This window comes from Leptopilina boulardi, unplaced genomic scaffold (assembly GCF_019393585.1).
Source record: "Leptopilina boulardi isolate dan_hultmark-lab unplaced genomic scaffold, ZJU_Lbou_2.1 LbouV2_51, whole genome shotgun sequence".
Classification (NCBI taxonomy): domain Eukaryota; kingdom Metazoa; phylum Arthropoda; class Insecta; order Hymenoptera; family Figitidae; genus Leptopilina; species Leptopilina boulardi.
This window is the reverse complement of record NW_026137996.1, coordinates 1683546-1697766: the sequence shown is the minus strand read 5'-3', so window position 1 is coordinate 1697766 and position 14221 is coordinate 1683546. Positions and strand designations below refer to the sequence as shown.

Genomic DNA, 14221 nt, shown 5'->3' with positions numbered 1-14221 from the left:
GACGAAAAATTCAAAATCTCACCTTAATGGCCATTGTTCAATGATTTCAGTGTCCCGAAAAGATATCAAGAACAAGACAATTGAAAGACTGATGTCCTGTTGATTCAAAACGAAAGTATTTATATACGAATGGTAGACACATGTCGTATATAGGGTTTAGTCACACATATGTATGCACACAAAAAAAAAAAAAAAAGAATTCATCACCCCACTTGCATTGTAAACAGTTCCAGGACGAGTACGTGATCAACTCCTTTATGGCGCTCAGGAAAAGTTTCATTTGCCCCAGAATTTGTCACGTTCACTCTCTATTCTTCACTTATATGTTATGCTATCTTCATTTTTAAATCGCGATATAATAACTTTCGAAAATTGTTGAAAAAAAAAAATCAACAAAACTAATTATCAATTACTATTTTGACATTAATTAATGAATAATAATAATTAGTCTAAAAAAATTAACTAATTAGTAATCACATCATTAACAAATTAGTTATCATATAATTAAATTAGAAAATTTGAAATAATTAACTAATTAGCAATAAAATAATTATTAAAGAGTTGTAAGTTTTTTTTTTCGCCAAACTCACAAAAACATTTTTATTTCTTCTCAAATAAAATTGTATTAAATAAATTTTGTTGTGTCCATAAAAAAATTGGAAAAAAATTTGCATTTTTCAAAATTTCATTCACAATAATTATTCTTGACAATAATTTTTCTAACCGAATCATGCTTTCACTGTTGCGTAAGAATAACTTACTCTTTCGCGTAAGTATAACGCTTCCGTCATAGAAAGAACATCATTGGAATAACAATTTCGACCTATAATGCAATCAACTAATAAATCATTTTTTTTTAAATTTTTTTTTTGCAATCGTCCTTCGAAGACATACAAATTACTATTTAGTGATAATAATTATTATTACAAATATTTGTCATTTTATGCAAATATTTATAAAATACTTTTGAAAAAAATTAATCCTAGTCACAACTCTTGATAATATGATACAGAAACTCTTTATTTTATTCGAAGAGATATACTATTTTCTATACTTCCTTTTATAAATATTTTATAAATTAAAAAATTTTTTGGTTTTTAAGAGGATAACTAAAAACAGCAATAGTCCTCTTAATATAAAATTATTTTTTAAAGAATTTGTGCCAAAAATAAAAATAATTCGATTCTTTATAGAAGCAAGAAAAAAGGTATAAAAATTACGTGAATGAATATTGATTTGCAGTTCGAGTTAAAATCATCTCATTCTTCGAGTGAATCATTACACATAAATATTTTTTTTTATATATATATATATATATATATGCAATCATGAGAAGATGAGTAGTAACCTTGACCATGACCAAAGATCTTTCTGACTGTGACCGAAATAAGTCTGCATCTTCATCCTCAATCTAAAGAAGTCACTTTCATAACCGGCTGTATTCTGAAGGTCACTGGCTCTTCCTCTCATCCAACCTTTTGTATATATATATATATATATATATATATATATATATATATATATATATATATATAATCATGAACTCGTCTTCTCTCGCGGACATTCACCTCATTTTATGCGTAACAACTCTCTTTCAACAATTTTCAATATTATTCCACTCAAATTGAAAATATTTTTCTCTTAATCAAATTTTCAAACAAAAATACACGGAAAAAAAGGAATTGCTTACAGATGCTAACTAATGTTTGCTATTGGATCCATCAAAATTAGTAACCACAGCTAAATTTTTTGCTATGACAACGAAAAAGTTTGCTATGATAAACAATATCAGTCTTAATTTTTTTAAATTTCCCATTTTTCCCACTTGGAAAGATTCCCCGGAAAGTGCCCCCTGGAGGTTCTATCAAAATTCCGTCGGAATTCCATCGGAGTTCCAAAGAATTTCCTATGGGATTCCTACGGAATTCCGATAAGATTCCGGCGGAATTCCGATTGATTTTTTTTTAATATTTAGAGTCATACATTAAGAAAATTATTATTATTATTATTATTATTATTATTATTATTATTATTATTATTATTATTATTATAAAATAGAATTTTTGTCATAGAAACATTACTAAAAAGAATTTTATTTTTTATGAAATATTTATCAGCAGAGCTAGAAATCAACTAGCTTTCCATTGTCCAGCATTCATTTGGACAAGCATCAAGAGATAAATTTTTTTTTCTAAATTATTAATCATTTTGATAATAATAAAAATAATAACAAGTTGAGTACCATTGACTCCCTTATTACACTGTTATTACAATTCCCCCTCGGTATTCCTTGTGTAAAATTAAACTTTAGAAGTTAGTCTTGCAAGAAATTATTTTTACTAATATAAATTAATAATATTATAATTTTTATCAATTTTTTTACTCTTAAACAACTGGAAATAATTATTGCAAATCTTCAGGGAATTCTTTCTGGGGGAATCTTTTAAAGTCGGAAATGTTTCATCAAAAATACATTTTTTTTACAATGTTTCTCTGATAATTCAATCTTCTGAGTCATACACTAAGATAATTTTTTAGTAAAGTTTCTATGTTAAAAGTTCTATTTTATAAATAATAATAATTTTCTTAATGTAGGACTCTAACAATTTTGAAAAAATTAATCGGAATTCCGTCGGAATCCCATAGAAAATTCTTTGGAACTCCGATGGAATTCCGATGGAATTCCGATGGAATTACGTTGGAAGTTCCGGCGAAATTCTAATAGAACCTCCAGGGGGCACTCTCCGGGGAATCTTTCCAAGTGGGTTTTTTGACCCCACAGCAAATTTGTTCGCTGTTCCTATATTGTAATTTGATGTGACAGCAAATAATTCGCTGCCACAGCAAATTTTTTCTATGCGTGTATATTTACACCTTTATATCATTCATTTAACTACTCTTAAATATAGAAGAATAATTTTAATCAAAAACTAAATCTTTCTTTCGAATATATATGTTATAAGAATACAATATATTCTAATTTTACCAGACATAATGCTTATACATTTAATTTTATTTTAAGATAAAATCATGTATATTGAAAATAGAAAAATATTTTCATCGAGATAAATAAAACATAAGCAACACAAATATATGTATATATATATATATATATATATATATATATATATATATATATATATATTTATAAATTCTTAAGTCGTATAATTCTCGTTAAAATTGTAAAACAAAGATGTTGTTTGCAAAAATAATAATATGAACATGAAAATATGATGCGCAAAATGTGATACATCGAGTAGTGTTGAGAGAAAAATCCAAGGACCAAAACGCAAATCAGTCAGAATCTTCTCGTAAATCTTAAAAGTCCCAGGTGGTCTAACTGAAACGACCTTCTTATTTCATGGTATATTTTTATCTTATGTATAAAATTTTTAACCCCTTGAACCATGCAAACCTTGAATGGTTTTGCGGTTTGTTTAAAACTTCATTTTTCCTTCTCGAAATTCTTGAGAGAAAAAAAAAAAAAAAAAGATGAAAAAAATATCAAATGATCAACGACCATATCAAGGTAATATATCATATCTTCTTTTTGCATATCTTCAAGTTATATACATATAGCTATAACAACATCAGATATCAAATTGCCGAGGGCTATATAACATTTGCCAGGAAACTGTGAGACAATTCAAGTTTTGTTCATTACTAGAGTATCATCATCATCATCATCATGAAAATACAGGTATTTTTCATAAGATAAAATGTGTGATTATTATATAATAATTTTGTGAAATTTTATTATTAATTATATTTAATTACTAATTTATATATTTATTAATTATTTTTTTTTGTTAATTGAAAAAAAAGTTAGTAGATAAAGTCAGTTTTAGTCAGACAAAACGTATTTAAAATTTTATTTTTAATGTAAGTAGTATAAGTAAGTTTTAGTCAGGAAAAATGTTTAAAACTTTATTTTTACTGTAAGTGGTACAAGTTAGTTTTAATCAGACAAAACGTGTTTAATTGTTATTTTAGCATCAGTAGTAAAAGACAGTTTTAGTCAGGCAACATTTTTTAGTTGCAACTTTGATACAAGTAGTTGAATTCAGTTTTAGTCAGTCAATTTTATTTTCTAAAATTTTTATATTCATCTGAATATGACAGTTTTATTAAATTTTTGTAAGTAGTAAAAGACAATTTCTGTCAGACAAAACAAATGATTAAATATTTAAATTTCTTTTGCAGATTTTTGCCATTAGTCTACTTTTTGCCGGGGCAAAAAGTTTAATAATTCCAAATTATGAAACTGAACCGGAAACAGCACTTGGTCCTGTGCAATTTCCTCCGGTTCTTTCAAGACCAGAAAATACAAATCCTGCAAATACTGTCAATTCTATAAAAGAAAATTTACAATTTCAAAAAGAAGAAAACATTTTTAAAAATGGTTTTTTGATTATCGACGAAACTCATGGTTTTAAATATATTGTCAATCCATTAAATAATTTCAAAATAATTATACGCAGAAAACCTTTAACAGGAAAACCTTTTTCATTCACACCTCTACGTCTATTACTTGGACGTTTTGGATATTATGAAAATTCTCCAGTTCATTTTTTTTGATTCGTATTAATTTTAATTTTCATCTTTTACAAATTACATTTTTTTTAGTATATATATATCAATATACCTGCGTGAAAAATAATTAAAAAATATATTCACAAAATATTTATTAAAAACAATTGTACAACGATTAGATTAATCATGTTATTATGCAATAAAATAGTTAAAATATTTTTCGTCGTTTTTTTCCTCATTTGTGACACTATATCCAGGGGGAGTATTAATTTTTCCAGCCAAAGAAACATATCCAGGAGGAAGAATTTCCATTTTTTTTATCAATTCACTATTAATTAAAACTTCTTTCGTATGAGGATCGTGAAAATTAATATTTTTTAAAGCACTACTTGGAGATTTGTCAACATTTAAAATATAAAATCCCAAATTACTGTAATTTGGATTTTCAATAGGAATTTTTCTAATAGAAGATAAATCAGGTTGAATGTAAGTTTCGCCAATTAATGTCGGTGTTACAATCACACCCGCCAAAACATTAAAAGTCATCAGATGTAAAGAAATCAGGCCCAAAATCTAAAATATTTATTTAACTATATAAAAATCTATAGGTTATAAAAAGTGTTTTTTTAAAGTTCGAAAAGAAAAAATTATTATTATTGTCAAGGAGATGAAACAGAAGATACAAGGAGATTAAAAAAAAGGATAAAGACTATTCAAAAAGAAAAATTTTGTATAATTTTAAAAATTTTTTTCATGTTAAAAAATAACAGTATTTACATAAAATAATAGAGTGCTTATAAGAACTTACAAATCGATCCATCTCGAAAGAAAGAAATAAACCAAATGAATTCAAATCAACTTCTCCTAACTTGATATATTCTTTTTCAACACACGATTGCTAAATCTATGACTATTATATAAAAGGCATATATGCTATATATATTACAACAACAAAAAAAAACGAAACAAAAAAGTTAGTTCAATTTAATAAATATACGAAGCCAATGATATTTAAGGTCGGAGGGACACTTATATTTGAAATTTTCAAAGGTAAAAGAATGCTGCTTCACACCATTACATCATGTGAAAACATGACAATTACACATTATGTATACATATACAAGATGTTGAAAAATATTTCTTACAAAATTTTGCATTACGTAATAAAAAATCGGCCCCATATGTCTCGTATCATTCTTTTTTTTTTTATTTTTATTGTGTCTAGATTTGAAATAGAAAGATTTGGAGGTTCTCTTTTTTGCGAATTGATTAATTTCAAGAGCCCCAGGGCTCAATGTTGAATGGAACCCCTGAATTTTTCAAGGTGAAGAACTATTTTAAAAATAATTTTAATAACAATCAGTTATATGTATGCTACCACTAAGTTAGGAAGTTTTAACGTAACTTAACTCAAAATGTAACGTTCACAGAAAATTATAAGGTATTAAAATAAGTTATTATTTTAATCCAATTTTGCTTATTTTAATACCAAATTGGATGAAAATAAGCAAAATTGGATTAAAATAATAAGCGTTACAGCTTATTTTAATGCCTTTTAATTTTCTGTGTTAATAAAACATTTGAAAAATTAAATCATAAAAATTAGGTCAAAGAATCGGGTCAAAAGAAAATAACCTCAGGGTCATAGGTCCAAAAAGCGATCATAGCTTATTATAGTTAAATTGAGACTAAACTCGAGATTTAATTTTAAGCTGTTTATATACATAAATCTTTAAGAGTAATTAATTCTCTCACTCTATCCATTTACTATAATTCGAAGGCTAACATTGTTAGACATTTTTTTTTTAGAGAGAGAAGGGATAACAAAAAGATTTAATTTGGCTAAACAGCATGTTTAACTTTTATGACTGACACTTCAGAAAACATGGGAGAATATAATAATAATAATAATAATAATAATAATGATGAAATAATGATGCAATAAATTTCAAGTTGAACACTCTATAATAAGTTAATATTATTTCAACTCTTTGCTTGAGAGAAAAAAAACTTTTTTTAACTCATATATCCATTTCATCATTGTTTATCAATTGTTTAAAATAGATTATTATAATTTATAGGTATATTAATTTTCAATAAAAATTTTATGCAAAAAGATAAAAAAATTATTTACTTTTAGTAAATTAATTACTATTATTTAATTTCTTTTTTATTTCTTTTAATTTCTTTCTTTCTTGTATTGAATAATTTTTCTAGATGTAATTTAATAATACACTTAGAAAAAAAAATTTCTTTCACAAATATTTTTTATATACAAAGAAAATTTATTTGTTTCAAAGAAATTATCTTTGATAAAAAAAAAATTCTCTTCCTTTCAAAGAAATTTTTTATATTTAATTCCAAATAAATATTTCTTTGAGCCTATATCACAAAAAATTATAAGGTATTAAAATAAGCTGCAACGCTTATTATTTTAATCCAATTTTGCTTATTTTAATACCAAAATGGATTAAAATAAGCAAAATTGGATTAAAATAATAACCGTTGCTGCTTATTTTAATGCCTTTTAATATTCTGTGATATCACACTCAGAAAAAAGATATGTTTGAACCAAATGTACCATTTCTTTTATATTTACCCAATTTTTTGGTTAGTTGAAACAAAATTTGTTTAATTCAAATAAATATTTATATTTGATCTAAATAACTGTTTGGTTTATTTTAATAAATTTTTTGAACAAAGAAAAAAATTTGATTGAACTAAATAAACGTTTGGGTTTATGCAACCAAATGTTTGGTTAACTGTATATCAATGCATTTTTTTTTGTTGATTTAACCAAAATTTGGTTGCTTCAAACGAATTTTTTTCTGAGTGCAATGTTAAAATTTCTTTGATTTAACAAGAAAAAAAATGTTTATCTGAAACAAGGATATGTTTCTCTAGAATAGCAAAAACTTTCCCTGTTTTAGTAAAACATTTCGCTGGTCCAGTGAAATTTATCTTTATTCCAGGTGAAGATTTTTTTCCGTGAATGCACAAATTTCTTTGAAATTAAGAAGCTTTTTTTGGTTTTAAAGAAAATTTTATTTTCAATGAAAAAAGAAATTGGTTTCTTTAAATCAACACAGAAAATTAAAAGGCATTAAAATAAGCTGCAACGCTTCTTATTTTAATCCAATTTTGCTTATTTTAATACCAAAATGGATTAAAATAAGCAAAATTGGATTAAAATAAGAAGCGTTGCAGCTTATTTTAATGCCTTTTAATTTTCTGTGAAAGAAATATTTTCTCTGTGTATATAATAATTTAAATAAATAATGAAGGGAAGCCAATAAAAGTATATATAAAAAAGGAAAAAAAAACCAAGGGAATAAAAGTAAGAGGATGAAATAAAAGATTATTTAGGGTATCAAAGAGTAAGAGGAGAAGAGGACCGAGGACGATCATCGCGAGAGTAGTGTAATAAAAGGAAAAAAGAAAAAAAAATATATCCAAAAAGAAGAAAATGATTGTGAGGTAATGAGATGAGAACGGCGGGTGAAAGTTACATAAGAGACGTAACATAACGAGTTATCTCTCTGTCTCTCTCTCTATCTCTCTCTCTCATATGTGTTACGTATATGTAAAAGTGGATCAGGTGTCTCGACGTTTTTTGGCTGTAATGCTGCGTGGTCCAAGTCGAAAATGTAGGGCGTGGTGTGTGTGTATATACTATATGCCCCCCCCTACCCCTCCAATTGGTCCAGCGATTACGAAACAGACTTTTCTGTTTCAATCCCGTGGGTTATCGTTACACGATTATATTCTTTGCCTGCGGGAATCATCACCCAATATACTGGGGAGAGAACTCATATAAAAAGAGTTGCTCGTCACCGAGACAGCATCATTCGATCTTCTCACATCCTTCAGTTTAACAAAAGTTTACACACCGCAGCAGCCATGGCATTTAAGGTGAAAATTATATTTCAAATTTTATTTATTATTTATATTTCTTTTATTTATTCAACCATTTATTGTTGATTTTTCTGTTCTTCTTCTCCTCTATTTTTTTTGTGTTCTTCTTTCTCTTTATTTTTTTGGTCTTATTTCTCTTTATGTTTTGTTTTTTCTTCCCACTTGAAAAGATTCCCCGGAAAGTGCCCCCTCTGGAGGTTCTATCAGAATTCCATCGGAGTTCCAAAGAATTTCCGATGGGATTCCGACGGAGCTCCGACGGAATTAAGACTCTAAAAATTTTGAAAAAAATTAATCGGAATCCCATTGGAAATTCTTTGGAGCTCCGATGGAATTCCGACGGAATTACGTTGGATGTTCCGACGGAATTCTGATAGAACCTGCAGGGGGCATTTGCCGGGGAATCTTTCCAAGTGGGCTAATTTTTTTACGATTCTTATTCTTTTCTTTTTAATTTTCATCTGTAGTATTTTTCATCTGTTTTCTTGACTTCTTATATAGAAGCAAAAAAGAATGTTGCAAGGAGAATGATTTTTGATATTTACTTATTATCGATATACAAATAGATTGTGTTAGAATCCTGATGCAATCTATTGTGTGACTCAATAAGTTATGTGTTATTTAAAACGTGTATAATGAAAGAAAGTGAAAACGAATGCCGAAACACTTTCGGTGTATAAGTTTTAAAGTATTTAAAAATATAACATCATTTATGGGCATCAAATCTAACAATTTGAATTTTTTTTTTTTATGTTGAATTCGACAAAACAACGCTTCGCACCAATAATGAAAAGCAAATAAAAATAAAATTTTCTTTTACAGTTCCTTGCATTTGTTGCGCTTGTAGCAACAGCGCGCGCTGGTTTTATTGGCTCACCAGCTGCGATTCAATACGCTGCACCAGCGGTGGCAGCACCTGTTGCTAAATTAGCTTACGCCGCTCAACCAGCGATATCATATGCCCCTCAACAATTAGCGTACGCTGCGCCAGCGGCTCATGTACAAGTAGCTCATGCCGCTCCAGTTGCTCACACTTATGCCGCAGCTCCAGTTGCATACGCCGCTGCTCCAGTTGCCAAAGTTGTCAAAACAGTTGACACTGAATACGATCCAAATCCTCAATACAGTTACGCCTATGATGTTCAAGATGCATTGACCGGCGATTCAAAAACACAACAGGAATCACGTAATGGAGATGTCGTTCATGGAAGTTATTCTCTTCTCGAATCAGATGGTACACGTCGTGTTGTTGAATATACCGCCGATGATGTCAATGGTTTCAATGCTGTGGTCCATAAAGAACCCGCTCAAGTTGCTGTGAAAACTGTTGCTGCTGCTCATGCTGCACCTCTTGTCAATGCACATTACGCCGCCCCTGCTGCATATCATTTGTAAAAAAAAAAGAAAAATAATACTTTCCCACATTTACCATAAGAAATAATAATACTCTCATCTTAGATATTTAAGCACATAATATGTTTCTTCATCTCAAATAAGAATCGAATTGTTTTTGTAAATAAAAAATTTTGTATGAATGAAATGATTTTAGTTGCTTTCTTTAATCCCGCACGCAGAGTATAAATTTTGTAGTATTATTTTACGGTGATTTCGAATTGCATGCGATTTTTTAGATATGATTCTTTTTAGTTCGAATTGCGTCCCGTTCCTCTCTCTGTGTTTGAATTGCGTGCCATTTCCTCCCAAAACGCCTTCGTAGCTAGGCGCAAGGCTTTTATTCATTTATTTATTTTAACAAATGACAAAGGATTATTGCATTACTGCTGCCAGTCCTAAGCCTTGACAGGGTTTCTACAAATTTCTCTTCGCGAAATTCCATGATTTCCAGGTAATAAATGATAAAATTTTCATGAAGCTCACTATAAATATAAATTATGACGAATTAAAATACTGACCTATACTTGCCCGAGTCGAAATTTTAATACTCGATCAATTCTCCCTATTGCTGATTGAATACTCTATCAATACTAATTAGTCCTCAGCATCCTCTTTTAATTCTTCTTTATTCATAATTAGTCCTCAGTTTATCCTCTGTGTTTTTTCAATAAAATTTGTGTATCGGATTTTCATCCTCATTTAGTCTTCTCGATTTTTATAGACTGAGAAAAATATGCTATTGAATCAATAGCATTTCTGCCAAAGGTATAAAAATTATTGATTCAAAAGCATATGCGCTACACAGAAAAAACCTGAATTCAAATTGAGTATAGATTCTATACTCAATTTGATTCGCAACAAAAATGAAACTGGTTGTCTCATTTCGAGTTCTAAGGTAAAAGTATCAAAATGAAACAGACAAGTTTCATTTTGAGAAAAAGAAAAATGGAAAAATATTGTGAAATAACGAATAATTTTGCACAAAAACATGAAATATAATAATTACAAAGAAGTAAATAACACGCTAGACTTAATATATTTGATTAAAAATTGCTTGTAATCGCGTAATAAAATAATAAAGGAAATATGTTTTTAGGTTAGAAAAATGAAAACATGTGTTTTGACAACAGGAACGGTACTGCCAACTTAAATAATAGCGGTAAATTTAAAAACTTATGAAATTAATTATTATCTACGTAAATAATAATAAATAATTTTTATTTAAAAACTTCTAAATATTCGTACTGGTCAAAATAATCTTTCTGGTGTTGTTGAAATATTAGAAACAATAGTTGAAATACAAAATTACTCTGCTTATGATGCCAACTTAGAAATCTGAAATTCCAGCCAATATCATTTTGAATAACATGAAGTTTGTCCCATACTCATTTCGATACCCAAAAGAAAATGAGTTGCAACAAAAATGAGTCCAAGTTTTTTCTGTGATATAGAACCTATAAAATATTTTACAAATTTTATAGCATATGCTTTTGAATCAATAATTTTTATACCTTTGGCAAAAAATGCTGTTGATTAAGTAGCATATTTTTTCAGTGATATATTAATCCTCTGCTAAATATTTTATTTATTTGAAGTCTCTTTCTGGTGTCTATTAATCCTCTCCTTTATTTTATTCCTCTTTCTAATCTCTGTTAATACTTTTTTTTTATATTATTGGTGTCGCGAAGCAAACTGACGAATGTTGATAATGAGAGATCCATTTTGCTATTAAAATAAGCAAAATTGGATTAAAATAATAAGCGTTGCAGCTTATTTTAATGCCTTTTAATTTTCTGTGATTTTAATACAAAAATGGAGCTACGTTTTAATTCATTGACGATTGTAAATGTTGCTAAGGAAAAAAACGATTGCTATGGTAACTGTTACCATGACAACCGTACGAGTATACGACAAACGCGGACGCCAAAGCAAAACTACAAGACTTCACTCAGAAAAAAATTCGTTTGAAGCAACTAAATTTTGGTTAAATCAACAAAATAAATGCTTTGATATATACAGTTAACCAAAAATTTGGTTGCATAAACCAAACGTTTATTTAGCTCAATCAAATTTTTTCTTTGTTCAAAAAATTTATTAAAATAAACCAAACAGTTATTTAGATTAAATAAATATTTATTTGAATTAAACAAATTTTGTTTGAACTAATCAAAAAAATTGGGTAAATATAAAAAAAATGATACATTTAGTTCAAACATATCTTTTTTCTGAGTGTTTCGGGCCGAAACCCTAAAAATATGATTAGAATAATTTCGAATAAATCGACTTGTAAAATAATACATTTATTTTTTTTTTAATGAGAAGAGATAAATTAAGGTACTGCCTATAAAGATAACGATATTAAAACAACACGAATGTTACACATTACGATCTAGATAAATATAAAAGAATCCGTGCAAGAAATGTAGGCTCATGAATTCTCAATTAGCATATAATCGTATTAATCGACAAAGAAAGACGGTCCACTTTCTATATATTTTTTGTATATACACTCTTCGAAAGAATAAGCAACGATGGACTAATAATATATATATATATATATAAACTCACTGGGTGTCCTTGATACGAATCCGGTAATAAGGGCCCAACTACCGTCTTTACGTGAACTCAAATACAATCGCGATAAATTTCAAGTGCCGCACTCACAGTGAAATACAATATCCGATACAAACGTCCATTATATATATATATTACACACTCGCCTCCAATGAAAATAAGTTGAAAAAAAAATTTGAACAATTTTATTATTATTTTATTATTCAAAAAAAAAAAAAATACTATCCAATCTGTGTTATTCTTAGAATATTATAATATTTATATGTTGACATTAATAAATTTGTGAGATTGGTAATAACACGAATTAATATGCGAAAGATATTTTCACGCTTTAATATTCATTATTATTTATTTTACTCATAATTAATAAAAATAGGAAAAAATATTTGGTTTTTTTTTTTGTGTTGAATCGGAGGCGAAATAATAATTCATGGTTGCACAATATATTAATAATGCGGGCTTAAAAAATGCAAAATGATTGCAATTTTTATAACGACATCATATAAGTGGCTATTTGCCAAAGGTATATATAACCATAATTTATCCGCACATTGACTTCTGACAACAAAAGATTCGATTTCTTTTTATTTACTTCGCAGCGTGAATAATGAATTAAAAAATAGATATAATACGATATTCTAAATTTAAGAATATTATTCTGATTCCTATTTAAGTAATTTAATTTAATTTAATTTAAGTAATTTACGATTCCTATTTGTAATGATCTACAAAAAATGTATGCGGAACTTTCTTATAGGACCAACAGCATCCAAGCTATACAATGGACCAAAATTTTTGAAAATTTAATTTTTCAAAATAAACCTATAAAAAAAATTTTATTTGATTCAAATATAATCGTTTACATAACAATTTTATCAAATATTTATATAAATTAATAATTATTTGAGTCAATTAAATGGTATTTGTTTCAAATACAGAAATTATTGGTTTAAATACAGTATACAATATTTAATTCAAATATAGAAAATATTTATTTAATAGTAATTAAGTAACCGATTACTTGAATCAAATAAATTTTTTTTTCAAATGTAAAGCATAGAGAAAGAGTTATCCCCTATACAAAAAATGTAGGAAACACTTTTTTGATAAAATCAGCAATGGACCAAAGTGGAAAAAAATTTAAAAATTTAAAATTTTCGAAATGTACCAAAAGACTTGTCTTTTTTATAAAAGGACAAGAATGTGACCTAATTTTTTTTATCCACACGCATCAATGAAAGTCAGTTTTGCAAAATGCTATATACAGTGTCAATGATTTTTATCAAAATTAATAGAAGACAAAAGCACAAAAAAATAATTTAATTTATACATGACAAAAAAAAATATGTAGATCATAGTAACCCAAAAAATGCCTTATCTGTGTCTGCAGTAGTAAAAGTCAGTTATGTCAGACACAGACGTTTAGCATAGAGTAGAAATTCGCGAATGATCGAGAAGAAAAAGTATCTTTCATCATTTTTTGCTTCCTCCTGGAGGAAGCTTGTAGTCCTTTCGTTTATAAAACTTTTCAAAGTGGCGGAAACAAATTTTTTTCTTTATAGAAACATGTTATATGAGATCCTGATCAATTGTCCGGATCGTAAAGAGAAAGCAAAATGTTCATGTAATGAACATCTGAATTTACAATTTAAGGGTAAGTTTTTTATGCTATTGGATGCATTTTTGGTCATAAAAAAGGTGTTCCTCTACTCGAATCTGGGTGTCAATTTTTTTCTACACTTTTCGGTGTATTTTGTGCAAGAATATGCAATAAAATCTTCTGCCTAAGAAAAATTGAATTTTT

The 14221-nt window shown here is 27.6% G+C and overlaps 4 protein-coding genes across 5 annotated transcripts in view; 2 read left to right on the top strand and 2 right to left on the bottom strand.

Moving 5' to 3' along the window:
* Window positions 1–14221, bottom strand: part of LOC127289805 (larval cuticle protein A2B-like) — a 60402-nt gene that overhangs the window by 917 nt on the left and 45264 nt on the right. Inside the window, exon 5 of one of the 2 annotated variants that reach the window (XM_051317982.1) lies at window positions 23–96. The exons of the other annotated variant lie outside the window; for it this stretch is intronic. Coding sequence (XP_051173939.1) covers window positions 23–34 — 12 coding nt within the window. The 5' untranslated portion in view covers window positions 35–96. The remainder of the gene's footprint in view (window positions 1–22; window positions 97–14221) is intronic. 2 annotated transcript variants of the gene reach the window in all.
* Window positions 3610–4689, top strand: LOC127289807 (uncharacterized). Its single transcript, XM_051317986.1, has 2 exons — window positions 3610–3700; window positions 4204–4689. Exons 1-2 carry the CDS (start codon window positions 3689–3691, stop codon window positions 4576–4578), a joined length of 387 nt encoding a protein of 128 aa, XP_051173943.1. The 5' UTR covers window positions 3610–3688; the 3' UTR covers window positions 4579–4689.
* On the bottom strand, window positions 4669–5425 carry LOC127289806 (uncharacterized). The gene is made up of 2 exons (XM_051317984.1): window positions 5342–5425; window positions 4669–5106 (listed from the first exon to the last, which is right to left on the bottom strand). Exons 1-2 carry the CDS (start codon window positions 5351–5353, stop codon window positions 4726–4728), a joined length of 393 nt encoding a protein of 130 aa, XP_051173941.1. The 5' UTR covers window positions 5354–5425; the 3' UTR covers window positions 4669–4725.
* On the top strand, window positions 8290–9988 carry LOC127289804 (larval cuticle protein A2B-like). The gene is made up of 2 exons (XM_051317981.1): window positions 8290–8445; window positions 9271–9988. Exons 1-2 carry the CDS (start codon window positions 8434–8436, stop codon window positions 9841–9843), a joined length of 585 nt encoding a protein of 194 aa, XP_051173938.1. The 5' UTR covers window positions 8290–8433; the 3' UTR covers window positions 9844–9988.